This window comes from Calidris pugnax, unplaced genomic scaffold (genome assembly GCF_001431845.1).
Source record: "Calidris pugnax isolate Ruff unplaced genomic scaffold, ASM143184v1 scaffold20, whole genome shotgun sequence".
Taxonomy (NCBI): Eukaryota; Metazoa; Chordata; class Aves; order Charadriiformes; family Scolopacidae; genus Calidris; species Calidris pugnax.
Window position 1 is genome coordinate 12159692 of NW_015094510.1, and position 26606 is coordinate 12186297.

A 26606-nucleotide genomic window follows, 5' to 3' on the forward strand; every position below is an offset into this window, starting at 1 on the left:
CAGAAAACCTCTGGAGTTTTGGGGGTCTGCTCTTAGGTATGTTTTGGTTGCATCTTGTCACATTCCTTCAGTGACAGTTATGTTAGGGCATCTGTGGTTGTAAAGCTGATTCTTTTTTTGGTCCAGGAGAGGACAAAACTTATTCTGAAACAGCAGAACGGAGTTCAGGAGAAAGTTGGATGTATCTCATGTGGGAGAATCATAACTCTTCTCGGGGGGAGGGAGAAGTAAAGATGTATTGTGCAGCAATAACAACAGCGTGGAAAACACTTGTTATAGAATATCTTACTCTTTGTAAGACAACTTGATTAAATTCAGGTTAAGTACTGAGGTTATAAGCTGCTTGCCTTCTGATGAATTGCACGTTTAAATCGTCATTAACCTGACGAGATTTCAAAATCTCTTTAAAAATGAGCTTTTAAAACTACTTCTAAAATGGCTTTGGAAGTGACAGTAAGCGCAGTATCTTTCCGGTGTTTTTGCCCTATGTGTAAGGGGGACTTCATCTGATTTTTTTTGACATCTTTTTTTTTTTTGTTGGTTTTTGTTAGTCCTACCAAGCCAGAAGAACTGTTGCTTTTTGTTAGTCCTACCAAGCCAGAAGAACTACAAGAAGGCTAATTGACACGTGTTTCTTTTGGGGTAGTCTGTTTTGAAGGCCTAAAACCAATTCATGATGTGCCAAAAGCTGTGGTACTTGTTTTTAGCTCTATGTATTGGATGGGAGGGTATTATTATGGGAGAAGTGAGGGAGAAAGAAGTAAATCGGTGCTGTGCAGTTTCAGTTCTTTGGTGTTGCGGGAAGACGTGCTTAAACACTTCACCCCTGTTGCATTTGCCAGTTCTGTGAAGCAAATAAAAAATGTTTTCCAGGTAACAAGTTATTATTAGTGACTTCCAGTGTTTAACTGGGATAAAAATTTGAGCAAAGGTGGAAACAGAAATGGAGCTGCAAGCAGAGGAAATATACTTGAAGAAATGGGTAGGGCTCATGCTACCTGTTGACTCTAGTATATGCAAGGTCTAGTCTTGTTCCATTGGCCATTATTTGCTATAATATGTTAACAGTTATTAAAAAATACCTGAATGCTGTTGTTTTCAGACCCAAAACTGATGTTCATTATCAGATAAATACTACTTTACAATATTGTATTTTAGTTATGCTGTCTTCGGAACATTTATATTGAAAAGGAAATTTCCCTTCTACAAGCTCATGTCTATAAAAGCTGCCTCTAAAAATTCAAAGAGCATAGAAACAGAAATCTCATAAAATTGACCTATGCTTCGGGAAGGGCTGGAAGTAGTTATTTTGGACAAGATTCTTCTAATATGAATGTTAGTTTCAAGTGGTTTAATGTTTTGGGGTTTTTGTTGTTTATTAAAATACTTAGTTATTTAAAGAAGACGGTTGAAAAGCTCTACTTGGGGATCAGAAAAGTAATAGTAAACAGTTTGGTGACCAGTGTGACTTCAAAGTGTTGCTCAGGAAGAAACAAAGTATGTACTGTAATGGGAAAGTCAGTTACTAACATTTATCAAGTTCAACTGCTTCTTATCCATTTTATTAAAAAAAACAAACCAAATCATGTAGACTATAACTGTCCTTTTACAATTTCTATTCAGGCAGTATATGTCACATGCTAAACTGTTGTATAGATCTACTGGGCACTGTCTGGAGACCTCTGCATTTGGTCTCTGAAATTATTGCAGTTTACTCATAGTTGAAGTAGCTTCTGTGTATTAGTGAAGACTACTTCATATGGACTAATTACTGGAACTCTAGCAAGACTTCTTTGTTGCCTAAATACATTGCTTTAGGGAGTTAGCCCTAGAAAGGAAGGCTTTTGAACATCAGCCACTGAAACAGGATGACACATAACTGGAAGGTGGATGACCCACTAGTCTTATCTAGCCTGTAAGCAAAGTTCTAGGTACACACCTGGCAGCAGACCTCAAAATAATTACCTGTTGCTTGAAAACTCTCTTTGCATGCTTTTGTGCTGCACTTCCCAGGGGATTGAAGTGTAGTAAAAAGAACACTTGGTTAGAGAGAAATAGTGTAAGTTTCCTATCTGAAAAACTCCAGTTGTCAAGCTCTACAGCCAGTATTTGGGTGGTTCATTGCTCTTGGAAATAATTTGATCCAGAATTTTTGGTATGCTGGAAATGAGTATTGTGATGTCCCAGCAATCTCCTGTGGAACTTAGGTCAGAATTGTGGAGTGCCTGAGTCTTTCAGAAGAAAAAGATTACCAGGATCTTTGCAAATTTTACTGAATTGTATGAGAGAAGGCAGGGATTCTTTTTTTCAATTAGCTCACCACAGTGATAGAGATAAGAGAAAAACAGGAATTATTTTGAACTATTGTCTAACAACATCCCATATGAATCTAATTTAATTGTGAATAATGGGGAGTCTTAAATTTTGAATGTTTGGATGGGTATGTAAATAAACCTGATATATTTTGTAGCCTGAATCTTGTGTTCTATAATACTGCGTATAGTTGAGGTACAGGTAAATGTTAACTAACCTATTGCTTTTTTTCCCCCCAGATTCCTCCTAATAAAATAGATTATGAATATAGTGAACTGATTTTATATCAAAATCAAGTGATGAGAGAGGCAGATCTATTTCAGGAGTCTTTAGAACATATAGAGACATATGAAAAGCAAATATGTGATAAATTAATAGTAGAAGAAATCAAAGGTAAGTTGTTCTTCTTTCCTCAGCCAATATTGTTCTAAACTTTTGCTACTGGCTTTCGGATACAATAAAGCAGTAAAAGAAAAAAAAAAAAGCATGTGAAATCTTTAATTGATTTGAAGCAATTACTATAAGGAAGCTGATAACACCTGATTTTACAATTTTGTAATCCAGTAACTCTCACTACCAAAGTGGGTAGTAGATGCAGTTTAACTTACGTTGACATGGGAGCAGAGGGGATCTCAGAGATGATTATATTGGTGTATATTAGAGGAGCCTTCTGTAAATCAGAGCTCGTATAGCCCAGTTCTAATCTCATGAAGAATACTGTTTGTAGTATAAAAGCTGACTTTTTTTTTGACTTGAAGTATCAGATTCTTGTTTCCTTCTTAAGCTTTCTAATGCGCTTACTTGTATTGCCCTAATTAAGTGAATACTAAAATTGACTTTTTTTGATTAAAAATAACTCACAATTGTTTGGGGATTTGAAGTACTGAGTTTTGAATAAATGTGATCATATAGCATAATAGCATGTATTCTTCATCTGCTCCTTGCACAACTGTGGTGGGTTGACCCTGGCCAGCAGCTGAGCCCCACGCAGCTGCTCACTCCCCCCCAGCCTCCCTCGTCAGGACAGGAGAGAGGAAGAGCAAAAGGAAGAGAAGTCACAGGTTGAGATAAAGATTGCTTGAGGGAAAGAAAATAAATAAAAAAAAATCCACCCCAGATTCCCCAGAAATGCAAAGGCGATTACTCACCACCTCCCACAAGCAGACTGATGCCCAGCTAGTCTCCAAGCAGTGGCCACCTGCCCAACACTCCTTCCCTTCAGTTTTTATTAATAAGTATGACATTATATAGCATGAAATATCCTTTGGTCAGTTTGGGTGAGCTCTCCAGGTTGTGTCCCCTCCCAAATTACTGTCCACCATGACCTGCTTGCTGGGTAGCAGCATTGGGGTAAAAAGATAAAGCCTCAATGCTCCACAAGTACAACTTAACACACCAGTCTTTCCTGCTGCTATCAATGTGTAGTGACAAATCCCAAACACAGCGCTGCACAGGCTGCTGTGAAGAAAATTAATTCCATACAAGCCAGACCCAGTAGAACAATTTAGTTAGTAGCAAACCAGTGTGATTTAACTGGCTAAAAACTGGTTAGTTGGTGTGAAAAGTATAGGTGTAATTAAGTAAACAGCCTGGTAAGAAGTGACATAATCATGTGTTGGAAGGGAGAGTTGTTGCTTGTTTCTTTGATAATCCAAATAGCTATTTTAAAGACTCAGATAAAGGCATTAAAATAATCTTTGTTTTCACAGGTGCCGAATGCCCCAAACTGTGTTGATCTGTGTGTTTGGTAGCTTTAAGTAGCCCTTGTAACGCACATTAAATTCCTTTGGAAAAACAAAGCCTTTAAAAAGGCATCTACATATGATTAAGTCCAATTTTATGTATCTGGTTTTTTTCAACTTTACTCCCAAGACATCAGTGTTTTCTCATGTAATTCAGTTCTTTACTGCGTTATTTTTAGGAGAAATGTTACTGAAGTTGGGAAGACTGAAAGAAGCCGGTGAAGTATACAAAGAGTTAATTGAGCGCAACGCAGAAAACTGGTATTATTATGAAGGCTTGGAAAAGGCCCTACAACCTAGTAAGTTAAGATACACAGATACATTGAAAATACATATTATATGTGATATAGTTAAAACTCCTGTTTGATGTGTTACTGTTTTAGATTAAAAAGCTTTAATCAACAGAAAACTATGTACTTTCTAGTCTTGAATATGATATGGTTGTGTTTATCTGTTTTAAAAATTCACTCACAACTTGCATGCATGAAAATGCCAACAGCAAGTCTTTTCTCATAGCTAAAGGTGGCATTTGCTAATGTGCTTACATGAAGAACATTTCCTTGCCACACGTGAACTTGGAAGCCAAATTGCAATTCATTCCTGTCTTAGTAGTTTTTCATCAGACTACTATTGTACACCACAACATGAAATTGTTATTCTGAAACCTGTTTAGGTGGTACCGCTTTCTATGGACATGTAGAGAAGTACTCAAATATGTGTTTCAGATGGCCTTGTAAGGATAGGTTATCTGAAATAAAAAAAAAAAATCTTTAAGCTGATGTTCTTTGGAGGAAAAGGTGATTACATGTGATAAAATATTTGTTATTCCAATGCCAGTTCACGTTACTGCTGTTCTGTCTTGCCAGGAAAATAGCTAGTGATTATTTTTTTTTAAAATTGCTGTATTGTAACAATTTATACTACAAGTGTTTTGCTGTTGTAACTTTCCCAAGTGTTTACACAGGAGTGGTTTCCTTGTATTTCACTGTTCACTAATAAGTGGAAGTTTTATTGGCGTTACTCTGATGACATCATAAATCATAAGCCCACAAGGATATTGTGTGTAGATATTATAGCTGTGTTGTATTTCTTAACCAGCTTCTTTCTAGACTGTTTTACAGTTGGTTTTCATAAACTCTGGGAATATGGCTTGTCATTGGGAAATGAAAATGATGGCATTTGTTACATTTATACAGAAAGTAACATTGCCCCTTGAATGGTTTTCATAGGGTATCCATAGAGTTGAAGATGGTGATTATTGTCTCAGAAAATAAATTGCCCAAGAATTTGATTATTCTGTTTGATATAACAAATGTTGATGAAAATGTGTAGCTCTTATCAAAGAACCAATCTAGTAGTTTATTTGACATATTGAAATCCTATGTAGATTAAACCTGTACTAATTTATATAACTAATAATGCTACTTTATTTTTTAGGTGGTCTTAGGACTATTTCCTCCCCCATGGTAAGTTCTGGAGCTCCAACTTGTGACTTCAATTAGGGCTTTTATATGCTTTAGTTCCAATCCAAACATTATTTTAGTATAACTCTTAGAACTGTACGTCTCTTGGAGCCACTGGGTAACATATTCCCCCCCCTTCCCCAACATCTGAGCTCAGTGACAAGATAAATTGTTCTTCTTATGAAATTAAACCAGACATATTTATTAAATATGTGTTGTGTCATAGTCTTGATCTGTACTTACAGTTTTATTTAAATTGCTTGATCAATTCAAAAATATTTAAGCAAAATTGGCCTTAATTATGTTAAAATGGCATTTCAAAGCAACAGATTAGTTTTATTTAAGTTCTAACCACATTGGAGCTCCAAAGCATATTATGGGGGAAAGGGGAGGAGTGGGAAGAAACAAATTAACAGAAATAAAGCTACTTAAACATTAAGGTATAGAAAGTTCTGGTGCTCAGTACTTACACTGGCAGTGTTGTGCCATGTTTTTGCTGCCACCAGAGGACCTATAATAAAAGCAAGCTTGTGTAGTATGCTATTTGTATGCCTATGATTTAGAAACACAATATGTTTCTCTGGATGCTTTAAGTATGTCTGAAACAGATGCATAGTGAAAAACAGTTAATTGAAGCTATGAATGTCAAACTGTTGTTTGAATGGGTCTGCACAGCATGTAACTGAAAGAAACCAATCTCTAGTACTCTATGATTAAATGTGCAAGGTAATTATTCTGTTTGCAGTTTATCTTTACAGTGATTAATGCTGGTAGTTGTGTATTGTGCATACAGTTTGTTTTCAATACAGTTTCACACAGTAATGTTTATGATTAACTGGAAAAAATAGCTTGAAATGTGTAATTGTTTCAAATCCAAATTGTGTAAGAAGTCTAGCTAAATTAATTATCAACACTTAAACATTTAGAAGAATAGATTTTTATCTCTGTTACTTATGTCTATTATATTTACTGATAATAGGCACTTTAGAAGAGAGGCTTCAGATTTATGAAGAAGTTAGTAAAAGACATCCCAGAGCAGTTTCACCTAGAAGATTACCTTTAAACTTTGTTTCAGGTAACAAGTTGCATATCTGTTCTGTAATAATTTTTTTGATTTATTTTTTTAAGTTTTCATCAGGCTATTGAACGTGCATTTAATATGTATTTGTACTTGTACATAAATCAAACCTGGGTATTTCTCTTGAAATAGAATTGTTTGTTGTTTTAGGAGTTCATAGAAAAAGTTCATGTGCTGTAATATGGTGGTACAAGCTATGTATTTATAAAACTGCAGACCAGAATAGTATATAGACTGTAGGAATTCTTGTATATAAGTTTTCTGCATCATGCAAGTCAAGAATCATAAGTTAAAAGGTAGAGGGTAATAGTACACTTTAATTCAAGGTATGGGGGGGGGTGTGTATATACATCCCCCATACCTTTAATATACTTATAAACTAATGTTTAGCTCATTTGCTGAGTGCTGCATATATGTACATTCAAATGCTACAGAGCTAGCTAGTCTGCTGTTCTGTTGTTGCTCAGGAGTCTGTGCCTACACCTTTCCTGTGTAAAATAGCAAGTTTTTTAACTGCTTCATAAGAGATTTAGATCCAAAATTAACACTTGTGCCTTACTTAGCCCCAGATATTTCAGTTTCTTTGAAGGGCAAACTTTAAGCCAGTTCAGCTGGATTTGAAAAGCTAGATGACAAGTAATTGTTTTTCTTCTGTAATAAAATTGGTGATGGTAATACAAAAAAAATAAGGAAATAACCTGCAAAACACTTTTCCCTGTCTTTATGAATAGTGTGTTTTGCTGTTGACTTCATTTTTTCACTGTATGTTTTGCACTATGTTACCTTATCACATCTGACAGTGTAGTTCCACAGGTAACATTCGTTTAAATAGAAATGTTTGGTAATAAGGATTAATTGTTCTGCTATAGCAATACTCTAAATGAAAACAAAATTCATTATTAAATCATTCCAGAAAAAAAAACTCTCTCAGTAGATTACTTCATGCAGTGTTTCATAACAAATAAGAATTTTCCTGAATTAAAACTTGTATTTCTATTAATCTATTAAACTTCTATCAATCATGAATCATAGAATGGCTAGGGTTGGAAGGGACCTCAAAGATCATTCGAGTTCCAACCCCCCTGCCATGGGCAGGGACACCTCCCACCAGACCAGGTTGCTCAAAGCCCCATCCAGCCTGGCCTTCAACACTTCCAGGGATGGGGCATCCACAGCTTCTCTGGACAACCTGTTCCAGTGCCTCACCACACTCACAAAAAATAATTTCTTTCTAGTATCTAATCTATATCTCCCCTCTTCCAATTTAAAACCGTTCCCCCTTGAGTGGTTTTGATTCTGTAGAAATTAATCTGTGAGGTTTACATCTATTTACTATTTTCTTGTGTTTATAAATAGAGCAGGTGAGACATCCTGTTGGCAAAAGTTAATGGTGAATGTGAAGGTGTAGAAACAAACTTTTTTCTGAAAGGTATTTGCAAATTTCAAGAGTATAGAATTTTTGGTTTAATGAGGCTGCTTGTTCCAGTGTGGTCACTGACCAGTTGCTTGCAACCAACACTGGATGAGTCAGAATTGGCTTAAAAATACTTCGTAGTGCAGGCTTGTACTAAAAGGGCAGCCCTTCCCAGACAGTACCATGCATTGCATCTTAATAACCTTGCATTTGATACAAATCAGCTTCTTGATCCAGCTGGAAACCACCTATATGGAGCAAGGCTGTTACAACTGACTTCCAGTTTTAGATTTATTTATGCTGCTGTAGATTCACTGTTTCTGAGGTCAGGTCTTCTCTGGGCACCAGAGACTAAATGTTGAGCTTGACTTCATGTCATAGGGGGGTGCCTAGTTGTATGGTTTACATATTTCAGACTTTGCTTTAAAGCTGTTCTGCTTTCTAAAAAATAAGTATGTATGTAATGGAAACTTGAATCTTGCTTTCCTAAAGTCTGAATAATTATTATATAAATTAGAATAATTCAACAGAAGACATTGAGAAATTGAGACTGGTAATTTTTTTGTCATATAAGTGAGTTTCCTGTAGTGCAAGAAAACAAGTTTTAATTAATCCATATGTAATAAAAGATGTGTTTATAGTCCAGATATGGATCCCCATCCACAGGTAGTAGGAGTTTCCATGTACAGCAGTTTGGTTCAGTACAGCTAGGGAAGAACTTGAGGTAGTTTTATTAAGTCTCAGTAACAGTGCTGATAATAGTAAGTATAGGGAAACTAAGAAATATACTAAGCAGTAGTATCTTCGTTTTCTGAATACTTATATGACAGTGTTGATCAAATTTATTAATGCATTCTTCAGGAATTGGAGTTTATTTCAACAGTTTTATGTGTATATGTTAGCATTATGTGAAGTGTACTACATCCTTGTTCAAAGGCTTAGAAGAAGTCCACAATAGAATAGGCAGTGAAGTGTGGCAACTTCATCCCTATACAAAGCAAACAAAACCAATAAAAATTTAAAAGAAACAACTGAAAACAATGACTCTTCATCACAGAAATAAAACCACAAAAGCCAGCATGTTTTCAAGTCCTGCTTTTTTTCTTTAAATGGCAGAAAGGTAGCATACTGCAGGTACTGTGATTTTTTTTTTACCTGAAAACATGATTAAATCACACCTTTAGCTTTCTGCCAGTATGTTTTGATAACGATGATTCTGATATGGTGCTTATCCTTCTGAAACCCAGTCTTCTATTCTGTTTCTGATTCCAGAAACAATCATATTATCATCGGAAGTCATGCCCTACTCATTAAAAAAAAAAATAAATAGGACTAGAAGAGAGGTAGAGGGTTCATTTCATCCATCCTTCTTCCTCAAAGCAGGATAATTTATATCTGCACTATTCCTAACACATATTTGTCTAACTTAATCGTAAAAACTTCCAATGATGGAGCTTTTACAAGATCTCCAAGGTAATCCATTCAAGTGCTTAGTTATTCTTACCATGATAATTTTTCCCATGCTTGTTTAAATAGCCCTTGCTACATACTCTGTAGCCAGTGCTTAATATTTTCTCTTTTTAATAGCTTTTACAGGTTTGAAGACTGTTACTATGTCTTCATCAGCAGTCTCTTAAGCACTAGCAATTTAAGCATCTTACTCTGTTGTGGTTTTTTTTTTTTAAATCCAGAGCATATTAGCATTTTATTATAGAATAACAGGAAAGATGAAAAACATTGATTGCAGTTTCTTCGTTACTCTATTACCCAGAGTTGCACAGCGATTAGTGCTTCTATTTCTACAGCACTTGTAATCACTGACACATAACCAAATGCACTTTTGTTTCTAGGTGAAAAATTTAGAGAACTAATGGATAAGTTCCTGAGGGTTAACTTCAGTAAAGGCTGCCCACCCTTGTTTACCACTTTGAAATCTTTATATTACAATCCAGAAAAGGTAAAATTTAGTATTTTTTTGGTTTTAACGAAGTCTTCTATATTGAATGTCTAATGGATTCTTTAACTGGTTTTGTATAGATTTTTTTTTTAACTTACCAATAACTGGTGCTGAACATTTTTCTCCTTAATGTGCTGTTTTGTCCTATGTGAACGGTCTCACTTGATGATGCTTAATATGTATGAAACTTCACTTCTATAGACAGTTGCTGTCAAAATATTTGAAGTTGGGTTGGTGCAGAATGCACTGAAGTTCTTGAAAAATTAAAAATAACCAATAACTATATTTTTGTGCACTTTGAGTGCAAGTGTGTCAGCATTCTTTCAGCTTATGGTTTATGATGTCACCAGAAGTCATGATTTTAAAATATCACGCAGATGGTTATTGCTCTACATGTATTTCTGAATTGCATGAATACATTTTACCACAAAAGCTTGTTTCCTGTTTCAGTCTTTGCCTGAAACTTCAGTGTTTAATTTTTGCACTTCTAAACTCACCCAGTTTTGGCAAAATTGCGTCACATTAGAACTATTGTTTCAAATGTATGAAAGATACCTTGTTGCTAGTTATCTTCATTGTTTCAAATGAGTGCTGCTCAGAACTGCCAGCTTAATACTAAAAAGTCATCAAAATTAAAATCAAGAGCCTCACAATGTTCAAAGATGCTTGGTTTTGTTTGTGCTGCTGACTTCTGCAAAAGATTTTCCTCTTCTTTCTTGTCCTTCTCTTCCTGAGAGAGAGTCTTTCACATTTCTCTTGGTTGGGTTTTTGTGCAACTATAGGGTAGTAGAAGGATATTTGAAACTAAGAGAAATTCCAGTTTTAGGCTCTGACAGTCAATATTAGAATTGGTAGAATTTAGGGGTTAAGTGGCAGAAAATTGTGGCAAACTCATGTGTGCTCCACCTTTCAGGAAAATGTTAACACTTTGGTATCTAACTTGTCTAAATTGGTGCTTAATGCTAGCTTCTCACAAATTACTGGTATATTTTGACTGAAAATGGAAATTATTGTAGACAGGATGATGTTATGTGTACTAGGAAATAACTAGGAAACTGCTGAACTATCTACAAGTTGGGAATGAATGGTTCTGCTTTTATTTCTTTGGAAACAGGTGTAATTTGGTGTAGTCAACTGCAGTTGTATGTTGAAGTGGCATAGATATGACTATTTTATGAAGAGCTGGTTTTTTTTTTAAGCCTAGAGAGTTTCTTCTTTCTAGAAGTCCAGGTGGGCCCAGGATCTTTCATAAACCATGGCTTTGGGAAAAGGTGAAATAAAATATTTATATTAATGGAAGTTCTTCATTTATACATACATAAACAAAAGACCAGTGCTGCAATATTTTATATGTAGGAAAGGAAAATGTATTAATTCAATATCTGCATGAATACAGAGGAATAGTGGGGAAAAATGTAGCTTTACTTTCTCAGAGAAGATGGGGATTACATTTCTCTATAAGTATCTCTTAACACTTTAAGAACACCTTTTATGCCTGAATGGGGAGACCAAAAGGTAATGTAAAAAGTAGCTGATTCTAGAGGAAAAATATTGATGTCTCCACTCTGGAGAGGGGAAGGAAAAAAAGGTGGGTGTATGGAAAGTAAGTGTCAGATGTGTTCAGGAAAATGTTATCTAATCACTGTAAATTGGTACTTCATACTAAATGCTTTAAATAAATATTGTGATTTTTAAAAACAGATTCTAGTCCACTAACGTTTAGTGGTTTTGGGTGAAATCTAGCTTCAGGTGCACGGAGCTGCAAAACTCTGGGACTTGCCCAGATGAAAGTGAAGACTATTCAGGAAGGGTTTAGAAACTCTTCAGTACTTATACTGCTTAAATTCCAAATAGCAAGGTTATAGGTTGGAAGTTATGTTTTGTGTTTCAATACAGACACTGTTGTGATAAAGATCTGAACCTGATTTGCTGTACTTGTGGAAGTTGTAGAAATAAAATCTGAAAGTAAGTTGAGAGAAGTTCTAACTACTTTTTTTTTTGTCTATTTAAGGAGTTAAAGGTTAGCTGTGTTTTTGTGATGATTAACTAGCAGTGTTTTGGCATGTTAGCATTGACTTGATCAAAGATCCTTTAAGCAGTTAAAAAGTTTGAAAGGTAAATTCCTCAAGTGAGTAATCATATCAGCCTGGAGTAACTTTTTATTTGCACATTGGACAAACATTATATTTAATATTTTTTTCAGCTACGCTCATTTTTGTTCTGAGAACTGTTTGACAAAATCCCTCTCTGGTACTAGTTTTTACATACTTGTTACACTTAGTTGTTTTGGGGAGACTAGAAATGTGTGTGATATTTGAAGATGTGATTCTTAAGGTTTTGTGCTGTTATATTAGTCTGGTAGGTAGCTTTTCTTGCACTTTCTTTCTCAAGCCCCCCAGACTGTGGGGAGATATAAGTAGTAGAGGCTGAAGGGTGAGAAGCTTGAAGAAATGGAGCTAACAATTTGTCTTTTTGCCTAGAAACTGTACTGTCATTTAATCTTGATCAAATGTATTGTGCTGTGGATAGAGCTTTTGATTATTAAAGTGCTGTATCATTAAAAAAAAATAAATCATGCCAGCTGTTCAGTGTCATGAGTACACATTCATACCATGCAGTAGTATGATATTGAAATAAGAAAAAAAGGGGTGTTGAATTGCAGAAGGAAATACTGGACAAAGACCAGCTGAAAAGATGTTTGGTTTATCGTTTTTCTATAATACTGGGAAATTATTTTTCTACAGGTAATCTACAAGTTCTTTCTCAAGTGATAATTGCTGTTATGCTCCCTGTTTGCAGATACCGAAGGCATGCACTAGCGGCTTCCTAACTTGCCACGTTGGTACACAGGCAGATTCTGTGTCTTTCCAGCTGCAGAAAAGATCAGTTAGAGGGTGATGGAGACTGTCAGACTGAGTATTTCTGTATTTGCCAGAGTGTCTCATTCAAAACAAGTTTTTAATACTATATGGAGTATGTTCAGTGGTATATCATTGCTGATATTCAGTCATAGATCACTTGTTACCTACAACCTATTAGAGAAATCATTTGATGAAACACTATCTTGATGGGTTTGTTCTTATTTTAAAAAATATTTAATCAGAATACTGTTCATCACTGTATGTGTGTGTTTTTAAGTGAGTCTTGAAGTAGCCACTTATGTTGTGAAGAAATTGGCAATATCTTCCTTCTGTTCATTATATGGGAACCTCTAGGGAATGCTGTAGGTATAGACTGGGGCTTTTTAAACTTGAAAACTCTTGGTTATGATGAAGTAGTATAAAGTGAATGTGGTTACATAAAAGACAAAGCTCACAAATGTAAAAAGTACTGTACCAGGTTCTACTTTACCTGTGAGGGCTGGAGAAAGGAAAGGAAATGACTGGTCTGAACAAGAGCTGGGACCTTCCTGTGTGGATTATTGGTGTTAAGGAGCAAACCTGCCTTCTGAGCTCAGTATTTTTTTTTTCTCAGCTGATCTTGTAACATATTGTAAGGACAGTGTGTTTGACTCGACGTGCCAAGTCGAGTTGCTTAAACATCTAGCAGATTTAAATACTGCTAAGAGGAACTCTTCTCATATGGAACAGGTGTAGGGAAATTTCTTTTACAGGTAGCAAAAGTCACAAGTGAAATGCAAAAAGAAGTCTTCATATCTCTTCAGGAATATTAAAATTTAGGAAAATTACAATTCACCCACTTGCCTTTATAAGTTGTTACTGGAGCTGTGTGTGTTGGACTGAGTTGATAGTGATTTCATTAGTGTGTGTTATAAAGCATGATTTTACCAAAATATGGATAAAAGAAGAATATCCTTGAGGTTTTTGTGGTGTTTTTAGGTAGAAAAATCAGTCTTCAGAAGAACGTGCTCTAATCTACGTGAATAAAGTTTTAATTGGTCATCTACGTTAATGTATGGCTGCTAATTTGAAGGAAGAAATGAAGATGGGGGAAAATATGAGTATAGACTTGAGGTGTTTCTATAATTTCTTGAATGTTGTTTCATGTATTAAAACAAATGCCAGCAGCTTCAGGGGAGGTTCAGATTGGATATTCAGAAAAATTTTACACTGAAAGGTTTATTAAGTGTTGGAATGGGCTGCCCAAGGAAGTGGTTGAGGCACCATCCCTGGAGGTATTCAAAAGACAGGTTGATGTAGTGCTTAGTGACCTGGTTTAGTGATGGTGGGGTGGTTTTGGTTTTGTTTTTTAAATCAGAATTAGGTTGATGTTGGACTAGATAATCTTAAAGGTCCCTTCCAACCTAGATGATTCTATGATTCTAACTTCTGGTTGTCATCTTCACAAATCTGATTTTAAAATAGCTTTTAGAATATGAAAGTATTACAGAGATTTCACAATAAACACATGCACCTTGGCTATGAGTTCAGTCACCTTCTCAAATACCAGCCTGTGCCTGTTTGTGCAGTTCTTTAAACACACTTTCAGTTCTGGCTGTTGCTCAAGACACCAAGAGGGAACCCTGTGAATGTCCTGTTGCTCTGCAAAACTCTTCAAGTTCATTCCATGTTGGTTTCTTCAGACTTTTTCCCCCCTTGTTCACTTTATTTGGATAATTTGTATTACGAAATAGAAGAATCCTGGGGAAAGAGTTACCTAGAAAGGGAAAGCAGTCTGTGCTAAATGCTTTCGTGGTGATGTTTAAACTGTGGATCAGTTCCTAGAATTTCTTGTTTCTCCCTTCTCAGACTATTCATACAGGGAAAAACAGGCACTTGTCACAGAATGTGCCATTTGGAAATGGATTAACTCCAGATGCAGGTGAATTACTGCAGAGTTGCCTTAGCATTAGGTTAAATGTGAGTACATGCATGGTTCACCACGTGTCAAGTGAAGCATCTGTAATTACTGCTTCAGGGTTGACACTTTCCAAAAGAGCAGGTTGTGTATTCAAGAGTGAAATGGGGTTAAGCCAAGGATATTATCTTTATATACAAAGGGATCTAATCATTGTTTCAGTATAGTCCTCCCTCCATCATTCTTGATTTTGGAGCTCTCTAAGCAGCACATATGGCATCCCTGTTTATTTCTGCAGTGTTCCACAGTGCAGATTCTAATAGACAATGTAATAGTTGTGCATTTGGTGTTTTGTCAGTGATCATCTGCTTGTAGTCTCAAGTGAAGAGCTGTATAAAGAATGCTTAGAACTTCCTGGAAATCAGCAGTCAGCTGGCCAAGCTGTTGATGTGGCTGTTCACTGAAGCTGAGTTTGCCCTCATCTAGTTGGCAAAGTAAAATTGGAGGTAGAGACACTGATAAAAATTCTAGTAAAGCCATAATTGCATCCAGGTTATTTCTCAGGTCAGATAGGTACTCAAGTTGAACACGAGCTGCTTGCTGATGGAAACAGTTTGGTCCAGCAAACCTGCTGATGTTTGTATTGTTATGCAGCAGGGACTATTGGTGGAACAGAGAGGTTTTGGAGTCTCTGTCTCTGGAGACATTCAAAACCTGTCTGGACATATTCCTGTGCAGCCTGCTTTAGGTGGACCTGCTTTGGCAGGGGGGTTGGACTGGATGATCTCCAGAGGTCCCTTCCAACCCCACATCATTCTGTGATTCTGTAACAGTGGTGGAGTCAGTGTGTTGTGCTCTTCCTCCTGCCTTCCTTTGTCAACGCACAATTGTTGGGAGGTTCTCAGTGGAGCTGTTGTCTTTAATGCTTGACAGATACCATATTCTAGGCTTTAAGTGAAATGCTGTATTTTGGAGACCAACACTTGAATTTCTAATGGCTGTTAACGTATACTTGCTATCCCAAGTACCTATTGCCTTCCTATACTCTACAGTAGCCTTTTGCCTTAAAATAGCCTGCTTTGAGAGGTGATAACACAACTTCCATGACCTGTCATCTTTTTTTGAGTTTTGATTTATACAAATTTTGGGCCAGAAAAGTTCATGATCTTTGTATATTCTCTATGCTGAAGGTGAGAGTGACAGGCACAGAATTTGTAGGACTCCAGCAGATGATGCTGCTCAGCGAACTGATGCTTGAGTGTGTGTGTGATGCAATTCAGAATGGATTATCTACAGGCCCTGACTGATGGACAGAGTGGTTCACGTTCCCAGTTGTCCATTCCACCCTCATCCTTCCGTTGCCAGTTTTCCTAAAAGAAGAGCGCAGGTGTTTTGAGTACCAGTTTCTGAACCTGTGCAGCTTTAAATTTGTACTCATTTGTGGCTCTCTTAGTATGTTGTGCCATTTAGCTAAAAGTGCAGCTGCTCAACAAACCATTTCTGCCTAAAAGATGGCTGGATTGAACATGTGAAAACTGAAAACACTGGCTGGCCTGGCTTGAAAAATCCACCCGCATGATTTAGAAAAAATTTGCACGCTTCGAGAGAGGTGCTTGGTGTGTAGTGGGGCCAATGGTCATAGTGTATCTTGAAGAATTGTAGTTATTTCTGGAAAAAGTAGTTCCTTTTAAGAATGTTGTTAAAAATACGTATCTGTGATGCTGCTTTGGGGGATTTACTCCCTTGATTTTCCTGATCTTGCCATAAAATACTAGACTTCTGCATTGTCAATTCATAATTCAAGTGAATTCTAAGCAAGTGAGATATATGGGAGGATAGCAGGGGAGGCTATAATAAAAAAGCTGTTTCACCCTACATAAGGAAACTTGTGGGTTTGTGTTTTGCGGATGTCCAGCTTTCCTCTAGAACTTTGAAATGTTATCTAAACAAAATTTGGTTTTAAAAAATGTGAATATCGGGCAATTTTTTTACTTATGGTTGATACTTCTAAAATAGTATGAAATATTTCAGTTTTGGGCTTGTGGAGCCACTTTACTGAAATAACCACTTTACTGTTGTGGAAATTAAAGTTTTTGAATTGTGACTCAATATATGTTTTATTTACAAGTAAAGACACAACATTTACCAGGAGAATGTCTCGACACAATATAGTATTTGTACATGAAATACTTAGATACGGGTGTCAATCCTTTTTTCTGATATAGGAGACTTATTATCTTACTACTAGGGTTTTCCTCTTGTATGCTGTGTTTTATAGTTTTTTCTTTGCTTAGTGCTTTAGTTCTTGTAGTTGTCTTATTATTAAAAAATGGTTATCAGTCAAGTAGCCGTTCTTGAGTATCTGTATTGCTAAATCTTTAATTTCAAAAGGCTGCTATATAGCACAGAGGCTTACTAATTTTTTTAATCAGGCTTCTTTTAATTTCTAAATAGCAGGTATACTTGGCTACTTAAATTACATTTATCATGTTCATATAATAATAGTCACACCGTAGGCCCAATACATACTCTGTCAGGAAGAAGCTGTAGCCTTTTTTTGCGTATTCAAGAAGCAAAAAGTTATGTTTAGGAGTGCCACTGTTTTCCTATGAGTTGTTCCTGTAAAGTTACTGTTCAGGGTGAACGCAGCTGTGGCTCTTGGCAGAATGTTTCTGCTGAAAGCCAATAACCTGAGGTATAAGCAATTGTATGGGATATAGTGATGTTCACCTTCTGTAAGCTGCTGTCCAGATGTATTAGAAATAACTGTCAGCACCTTTATTTCTTACTGTTCCTCACAAGAGAGGGATCTTGAAATGCTACCCTCACAGCCTCCCCAAAAAGTTCTCTTTGTTCTTGAGCAATATTCAGAAATACTCTTTGGTTCCCCATACGCGCTGGTCTCTATGCCCATGAGATAAAAACCCAAAGAGTGAAGATCTTCAATTAGTCAACATCAAGGTTTGCGTCGATTGTGTTGCAGGTGCCTTGATTCCATTGAAGCTCGACATTAGTGCACATGTGCCCTTTTACTGAGTAACTAAAAACATGGAGACTGTGAGGAAATACTGGATGAGAGAAAATGTCTGGCTGGAAGAAACTTCAGAAACAACAGTTTCCAAAAAAGGTGTAAGACTGTCTACGCAGGAAGGTAGGCTGTCTCCAGTGAAGATCTTTCTTTAACCTTTTCAGGAAAGGTGTTTTCCCTCCTTGATGTGGAAAGGAATTTAAAGCAAGTTGCAACTGTTATTGTAGGTAGATGTCCTCTGTGACCTATTGGTGGATTACATAAGGAAGTGAAAAACATTCCACTAGGAGTCACTTTTAAGAAGAAATAATGCTGTAAGATCAACCAAGGACACCCTTTTGTTCATTTAAGTTTCAGGAAGTAGTGTCTCTGATTTGAAATTCTGGGAGGGGGAATCTGGTAAGTGGAGGAAGGAGAAGGATGAGGAACTTCATTGTAGGTACTGCCAGGATAGGATGTTCCCACTCTAAAAAGGGGTAGCATAAAACATGTTGGTGGCTGATGCTTTGGGTCACTGAGGTAACATACAAGCCAAGAGCTTACCGATGTTAGCAGCTGACTTAAAAACAACTTTCTCAGGAGAGCTTTTTCAGTCTGAGTGATCTACATTGGGAATAACTGAAGACTCAGAAGAAATGCTCTTGACATCTCTGCTCATAGGTGCTCCTACTGATGCTCTGCTCATATGAAATTGTTTTCTCTTGTGCAGTCCCTCAACTCGTCCAGAAGCTTTCAAAAAAACAATTGCTCATGAAATAAGTTGTGTGATGACCACAGTGACATCTTACTTAGTGTGTTGGTTTGCTCCGAATTTGTATCCTTAAGTGTCTTAATATTTTTACTACAAACTTGTTCTGCCGTTATTAACTTACTCCATTTTGTCAACAGTTTTATGACTGACTTTCCAGTCTTATTTTTACTCCTAACGATCAGGTGCTCTAAAATGGAGAATACTATTTTTCTGAATGTGTTTACATATTGTAAATAATGCAAACTTTTTGTTTGGCAGTTTTCTCATACATTGTGGCTTATATCACATCTCACAAGTTATAAGTCTTGACACAGTGCAATAAAGAGAGGAAGTATTATCCATATTTCACACATTTAAAACAAGCAGTAAGATGTCAAGGTCAAATTCTGCAGGCATTGAGCGTATAGCTCAGGAGTTATAGTTTCGGGGATGTTGGTCTTCAGAAGCATTCACTGACCTCGGGTGATGTGGAATGCTCAGCATGTTAGGAAATCCAGTTCTGGATGTTTTGAGGCAATAGGGAACTGAAAGCAAAAATCTGTTTCATGGGTGTCAATACTTTCACAGAATGTTATCCCATTTATTTCCCATTTCACTCTCTGGTATATGTTAAACGACGCAAAGGCTTTTCAGGAAAAAATGTGTAGCAAAATACTTTGCACTGTGTTGTTTGGTATCTGTATTTCTGTCACTTCAGAGCTTGACTTGTACCTTGTGACCTATTGTCTTCAGTGTTAGACTGCTGTTAGAACAGTAAGTCTAATCTAGCCAGTCATCTCTGAATTTTAGTATTGTTTTTCTTCTGCACTACACCCATATCAAGGAAGGTGTGAGTTGTTTTAACTTATCAGATATTTGCAGTTCACTATTAAGTGTAGATTAATTTGGGGTGGGGTAGAGTGAATTAAAAAAAAAAAAAAAATTCTCAGTCTTCTGTATGAAGTGCTCTCCTAGCACAACTTCCCAATTTATCAATATCAAATTGTAAAAGCCTGTTTCATAAGGCTCTGTCATATCTGTAACAGTATGTGTGGGGAAAAATTATATCTTATTTATAGTCTGTTTATCCTTTGGGGCTAATACCTAGCTAAAAGATGTCTCATACATTTAAGCAATGTGCTTTTTCTAGAGGTCTGTCTTTGTGTGATAGAAAATAGCAGATAAATGAGTAGGCTTCTCTAAATTATATGCTGGCTTCAGTAGTAGGCTGGCATGCTAAATGTCTATAGCTTATTTTGAAAATGCAGTGAAAGATCAGCGTTTGGAAGCATAAAAATCGGAGAAGAAATTTAAAAATCAAGCCTTTCATAGTCTTTTGTGCACTCCCTAGGTTTTTATTTTATTTATGTGAAAGTTTTCTTGGGACAGTCTGTTCTGACGGTGGTGTTGCTGTCCTGCTGAACACTGGGTTGCTGTATAAAAGGTGTCTACATTGTGTTAACTTCTCACTGACAGATTTGTAAACTGCTAATCTCTGTTAGCTTTCACTTCCAAAATAAAATATCCTATGTAGAAATCTGTTATGAACATCATAGTCAAATTAGATAATATTTATGATACAAGTGAACACTGAAGTTCATACTTTGAAGTGTTCTGTAGCTTTACTATAGGCAGTGTATTGGCTATAGATGCAGCAAATATATGTTTACATTGAGGTCTTCAGTTTTTGAGGGAAGTTAAATGTTGTTATATAGATAATGTAGCTAGATGTGTAATTGAATTTGAAAAATTATTTAATTACTTTAGTCATAATTTTATTTCAGAATGGGAAGATGCTATGTTTTATGGAAAAGGTTTGAGCAATTCTGACAGTTCCCAGCAGCCTCAAAGTTAGGATCTCATTTCCAAGTCTGGCTGAACCTTACGTTTTTTTCCATCCCAAATAGATGCCTAACAGTTTGTTTATAAAGATATTCAAGAATTACTGCTTTTAAAATAACTTTTAAGGAGTTGTTTTAATATTCAACTTGTTGCATTCGACGCACTTAAACTTTATGGCTGTCTCTTGTATTTACAGTCATCCTGCTTAAGTTTTTTGTTTAACATGAGACTTTATCTTGTGCTTCTAATACGGTTGCACAGTTCCAAAGGAGATTGCGCAGTTGTGCTTTCAGTGTGTAAACATACACGTGCTAGGTCTTTCCAAAGCAGCAGTAAATTCTTCAATGAAGAATGTTCTTGTTGTGACTTGTTTGCCATTCTGTTTGAGTAGTCTGCTCTCTGCAAAGCTGGTGTTCTGAGCAGCTCCCTCCTAGCTGACGGTTCTCTCCTCTGAGAGTTACTGGGAAGTGCAAAGCCTGATATATATGGGACAAAATATGTTTCCAGTGCAGATGCTAGAGCCAAAACCTGGTTAATGCAGTCACATACATGACTAGAAACATTGTGTGATTCAGTCACAATTACAAACTAATAGCTATGTTTATCAAATGCTACTTGTACTGTAATCTTTCCAGTTCATTATACTTGTACATAGCATGCCCTACAAAAGAAATTAAGCTGTTTCAGCAGAGCAAGTGTACAAAATAGCATGTTACAAGTTACTTTTTGAATGACAAATAAAAACTAAATTCTTTTAGATAAATGGAAGAAGTGAGTTTTTTTTTTCTTCTAGAAAATAACCTGTGTGTTCATTGGCAGAATTGACAAGAGAAAAAAGTATCACTTGTATTTCAGGAGCAGCTGTTAGCAGTGCTAGCAGCAATGGGCCGCAACATTAATCTTCACTTACATAGCAAGTTGACATTATCTTGAATCATAGAATCATCTAGGTTGGAAAAGACCCTTGGGATCATAGAGTCCAACCATCTACCCTACTCTACAAAAGTTCTTCCCTACACCATATCCCCCAACACCACATCTAAATGACGCTTAAACTCATCCAAGGATGGTGACTCAACCACCTCCTTGGGCAGCCTATTCCAGTGTCTGACCACTCTTTCTGTGAAGAATTTCTTCCTAATGTCCAGTATAAACCTACCCTGTTGCAGCTTGAATCCATTTCCTCTTGTTCTATAGCAATTGCTTGTGAGAAGAGATCAGCATCAACCTTTCTACAACGTCCTTTCAAGGAGTTGTAGAGAGTGATGAGGTCACCCCTCAGTCTCCTCTTCCTCAAACTAAACAGTCCCAGCTCCTTCAATTGCTCTTCATACGATTTGTTCTCCAGGTCCTTCACCAGCTTCGTTGCCCTCCTCTGCACTCGCTCCAGCACCTCCATATCTCCCTTGGATTGAGGTGCCCAAAACTGGACACAATACTCCAGGTGGTGGCCTCACCAGTGCTGAGTACAGGGGGACAATCACCTCCCTACTTCTGCTGGTCACGGTATTTCTATTACAAGCCAGGATGCCATTGGCTTTGTTGGCCACCTGAGCAAGATGCTACATCAGAATAGGATTTGATGGTGTATGTAGTCAAGTGCTTACAGATTACACACAAACTTACCACAATGTGGCTGTACTGGTCAGGAAGACATGCAGTTTACTAGCAATGACATGTATCATAAGGCACACCTCCAAACCTAATCCAGGGCAAAAAGGAGCCCTGGGTGTACTTGATTTTTAGCAAATTTTAAGTTCTGAATGTATCTGATACTGCACTGGATGTGTTTCATATTTGTAAGTGGTTATGAGTCAGTAATGGAGGTGTTTAGTTGTGAGGAACTAAGCGTAAAGAAAAATCTAAAAGCTAATAAAGCTCTTGTATCTCCATTTTTTTTGGATTAAAATATACAATAAATCAAAATGTGTGAACTTCCTCTGGGTGTAGACCAGCTCTAGAGAAACACATCTAATAGAAGGCTACTTTCTCTACTGCTTACAAGACACTTAACTGATTTCTTAAATAATCGGGGAATAAAGAAAATGTATAACTTTCCACAGTTGTTGGGTGGGTTAGTTTTTTTTCTCTTTATTTTGTTTAAATACAGTACTATAGAGCTAATGCTTTGTGTCTAGCCTAGTCCTTATAAGCTGGTAGCTCTTTGGTGAAATTCTTGAAAATTATGTCTGCTTAGCCACCGCATACTGAGAAATGCTGAAGTTAGTGACTAACAGTGATACCATTGGGTTAGCTTTACAGAAAACTAAATAATAACACATTTCTACTAGTGGGGTGAAGGTGGCCAGTTGCAAGCTGGCTGGGGAGGTGTTTTTACAGGTACTTGAAGCTGACAGTAGAACTGGAGTATTGTGTGCAGGTCTGGAGTCCTCAATATAAGAAGGACATGGACCTGATGGAGCGGGTCCAGAGGAGGGCCACAAGGATGATCAGGGGGGTGGAGCACCTCTGCTACGAGGACAGGCTGAGGGAGCTGGGGTTGTTCAGCCTGAAGAAGAGGAGGCTCTGGGGAGACCTAATAGCAGCCTTCCAGTACCTGAAGGGGGCCTACAGGAAGGCTGGGGAGACCGTGTTTACAAAGGCCTGCAGTGACAGGACAAGGGGCAATGGCTTCAAGCTGGAGGGGAACAGATTTAGACTGGAGATTAGGAGAAAGTTTTTCACTGTGAGGGTGGTGGAGCACTGGAACAGGTTGCCCAGGGAGGTGGTTGAGGCCCCTTCCCTGGAGATATTCAAGGAGAGGCTCCATGAGACCCTGGGCAACCTGGTCTAGTTGGGGGTGTCCCTGCTGACTGCGGGGAGGTCGGACTAGATGACCTTTGGAAGTCCCTTCCAGCCTGGACCATTCTATGATTCTATTCTATGATAACTACCAAAGTTTCCACTGAAAGGGGCTGCAAGGTTCTGTGCGGCTGCTTGGCAAACTAGATCAAGGAACAGATCTGAATGAAAACCCATTGATTTGGGGGAGGGAAGAGGGGTGGTTGACTCTCATTTAGGTCAATTAAAAAAGGCTGTGGAACTTCCCTTTAGATGTGTGTTTTACTGCCAGTGACGGATTCTTGTCTTGCCCTGTGTATGCGTGAGCATATGAATACATTTAACAGTGCTTTTCTTAGGGAAGTGGGAGTGAGTATTGATGGCTCAGTTGAATAAATTTGAAAATAGATGCACCTACATCTGAACTGCTATTCGTTTCAAAGCAACACTTCCATTGTGCGTTACACAAAATAGTGAAGCTTCTTGCAGAAACATACTTAGCACCTGTATATGTCAAAGATATTTCAGAAATTTAAGGAGACTTGCATTAAGTAGAAAGCTGTTTGTCATGTTTTCATGTACGGTGTTAAATGGTAAAACAATCTATAATGGATTGTGATTTTTTTATTGCATTCAGATGTTAGCCATACAGTAAAATGTAAGCAACAGACATTTTCTGTATGATGCTGAATGGCCTTTCACAATTGGAGTGATTTATTTAAATAGCCTCTATGGGCTCGTTCTGTGGTTCATACCTCACTGGGTGGAGTAAATCTGTATGAGCTATACAACCAGTTGTGGAGCAGAAACTCTTCAACTGAGACCGAGGAAGATTTTGCAAGTATAGCTGCTTTGAGTAAAAATGGAAATATTTGCTTATTTGCATACCCTACAGCTTTTCCTTTTTACACTGATAAATCTGAGTGTCAATATCTTCATTTAAAGAAAGAGACTTTTTTTAAATAATGGAGGAACGTTGCTTTAAAAAACCATGGAATCAACCAACGTGAGCCTTGCAGAAGAGGTGTTTTGGTTCTTCTGTGAACTGTGTAAGTTCATAAATGTTATGATCTTTGGATATCCTTTTAGTTCAGTTCATAGTAAGCAGTAGGAAACAAGTTCTTTAGGTGGCTGCCCATATACACCTTCCTGTGTGGATACACTAGAAAAGCCTGAACTCAGACCTTTTGTGCAGTGCAGGTGTGCCAGCTGGCTCCTGTGTTTGGCATGCTCTCTTCTTTGCTGCCTCCATAAAAAGCACATCTCAATTTATGCCAATCATTTCTTGGCTATAGATGAAGATGCTTTTTTGCTGCTTCTCATCTTTGTTAGGCTGTAGTAAAACTTTTTGTCTAATGTGTAGCTGCCTGTTGTGCCCCATCTGCCCCCCCTCCCTTCCCTTGCTTTTTTCTCTGATATGGTTAGTTGAATCCATGAGCTTTTTTTTGTTTTGAATCTATTGGAAGCTTCTTTGTTTGAAACTTCCTTCCTTTTTCCAGTATTTCCACCCAGAAAGGTACGGTCAGAGTGCCCTGCTTTGAAATACTGTTCATCATGTGATGGGGCTGTGCTAGATAGAATAGATCATCAGAAGTGTGCCTCTGCCACCGCTCTTCGTATTTTTCAGGCCTCAGAGTTCACATCTAAGTGTCTTCATCTGTAGAGATGGGGACTCCAGGTTGCAAATTCACCATGTGGGCAGAGCGTAACTGGCTGTGAACCCAGGATGCTCCTGTGCAGTGTTTCCAGTGTCCTAGAGAAGGTGGTACAGTTCCTTGTCGAGGTGTATGCCTGTCTCTTCCATCACCAGTAGCCAAGTAACCCTTTTCAGGGAGGCTGTGAAGGTGCCTCTGTGAGCAAAGGGAATTTTGAGACAGAATTTTTTTTAAAAAATGCTACTTTAGAAGATGTTCTTATTTGTGCCATCATTGTATCAGAGCATTTTAGTGCTAAGCTGTTTCTGGGGAAGGTTCTGTTCAGAATGGTGTGGAGAGCAGAGCATCTAAAGGAATGCAAGGAACAAACTCTTTATAGGATTCCTTTTTTGTGGGTTCAGCTTCCCAGCTTTCAGCTCTGTGTTTGCTGGTTTTGTGTGTGTGTGGTGTGTGTGTGTGAATGATTGCCATTGTCTCAGAAACGGATTGATAGTAGAAACCACCCCAGACAGGGGTGGTTTAGTAGTGATATTGTGTGCCACAGACCAGCCGCGAGCCCTGTTCAAAATGTTGTCATCAAAGGCTTTCTCCAGAACTCTGAGCCAGCAGGTGCTTTCTGGTTTTTATTTAATGTCTTAATTTATTTGGTACGACATTAATAAATATTCTTCAGGGCCTACCGATACCACTTCTGCTCACTGTGAGCCCCTTCTTACCTCCCCCTTAGGTAACATCTCGTTGTAGCAAAGGCTTCAAGTCTTGACAGAGTGCTCTTATGGCTTTTTTTTTATTGTTGCTTCCTTATTTCCCATGAGGCATTAGGGTATTGCTTCAGGGTATGTTCTAGGTACTTCTTTCTGTCTTGTGAAAGATACTCCTAATAATTTGGCCACAAGAACTTTGGCTGTTAATGTCAACACGGCTTTCTTCTGGCCCAGGGAAAACACTTTGCCAGGGTTGCTGTTGAACGGCCTAGTTTGTCATTCAGTCTTTAGGAATCCCATCTTGTCTGGATGATGACTGTTTTGAAGTACCAGAACGGCTATTTCCTTTGGGTACTCTAGAAAACAAATTGTTTTCTAAATATATTGAAAAAGTATAACTATTTTTAAATTTCTCACACAGACATAAGGATTCTTAGCAATTTTCTAGTGGATGCCTCTCACGCTGTTCTGCAAAAGTGGCGTCACAAGCTCAACTACACCCCATTCTTCTGCGTAAAAAATACTATTCTTACTCAGGGAACAAGAAAGCTTTATTTAAGTACTACTACTTACAGTACTGGTGGTAGGAAATACGGTCAAAATTCAATTGTTCTTTGTACTTGTACTCTTTGGCTTTTTCAGTCTAAGCACTCATACTAGATGGCTTTTGAATATAGAATGATCCTTCCATGTCAGCTTTCTCTTACAGTTTAATTTAAGAGCTTTCTGAGACAAGAATCTCACCTACTCAGATTCATCTGTGATAGTTCTATTTATTTTTTTTTAATACCTATCTCCTGTAATTACTGAAAAGTAAATACCCAAAGTTTCTTAAGAGAACCCTCACCTACTGGAAGCTGAAGAGCTGTTGGCTCATTTTTCTCCTCTAGCCCTTTGTGGAAGGTTATGAAAGGAATTAGCTACAGTGTTCCCACATGGAAGAGTCTCCAGCTCCATCATGGGCAGGTCTCAAACTTGTTGCATCCATTGAATTCTGTTTGAAGGACGAGGTACAATTTGAAAGCTTGTAGATTTGACACTGAGATGAGGTTGGACTATTTTCTGAGACAGCAACATCCTCTTAAAGACACCAGTGACTGTTTCGGAATGGGTTGCAGTGAACTGTGCAGCTGTTTGAAGG

General features: G+C 37.5%; 1 protein-coding gene across 1 annotated transcript in view; it reads left to right on the top strand.

The window, feature by feature from the left end:
• Nucleotides 1-26606, top strand: part of NAA16 (N(alpha)-acetyltransferase 16, NatA auxiliary subunit) — a 67787-nt gene that overhangs the window by 23192 nt on the left and 17989 nt on the right. Inside the window, exons 6-9 of the mRNA XM_014966174.1 lie at nucleotides 2553-2706; nucleotides 4235-4354; nucleotides 6498-6593; nucleotides 9861-9967. Of these exons, the coding sequence (XP_014821660.1) occupies nucleotides 2553-2706; nucleotides 4235-4354; nucleotides 6498-6593; nucleotides 9861-9967 (477 nt within the window). The remainder of the gene's footprint in view (nucleotides 1-2552; nucleotides 2707-4234; nucleotides 4355-6497; nucleotides 6594-9860; nucleotides 9968-26606) is intronic.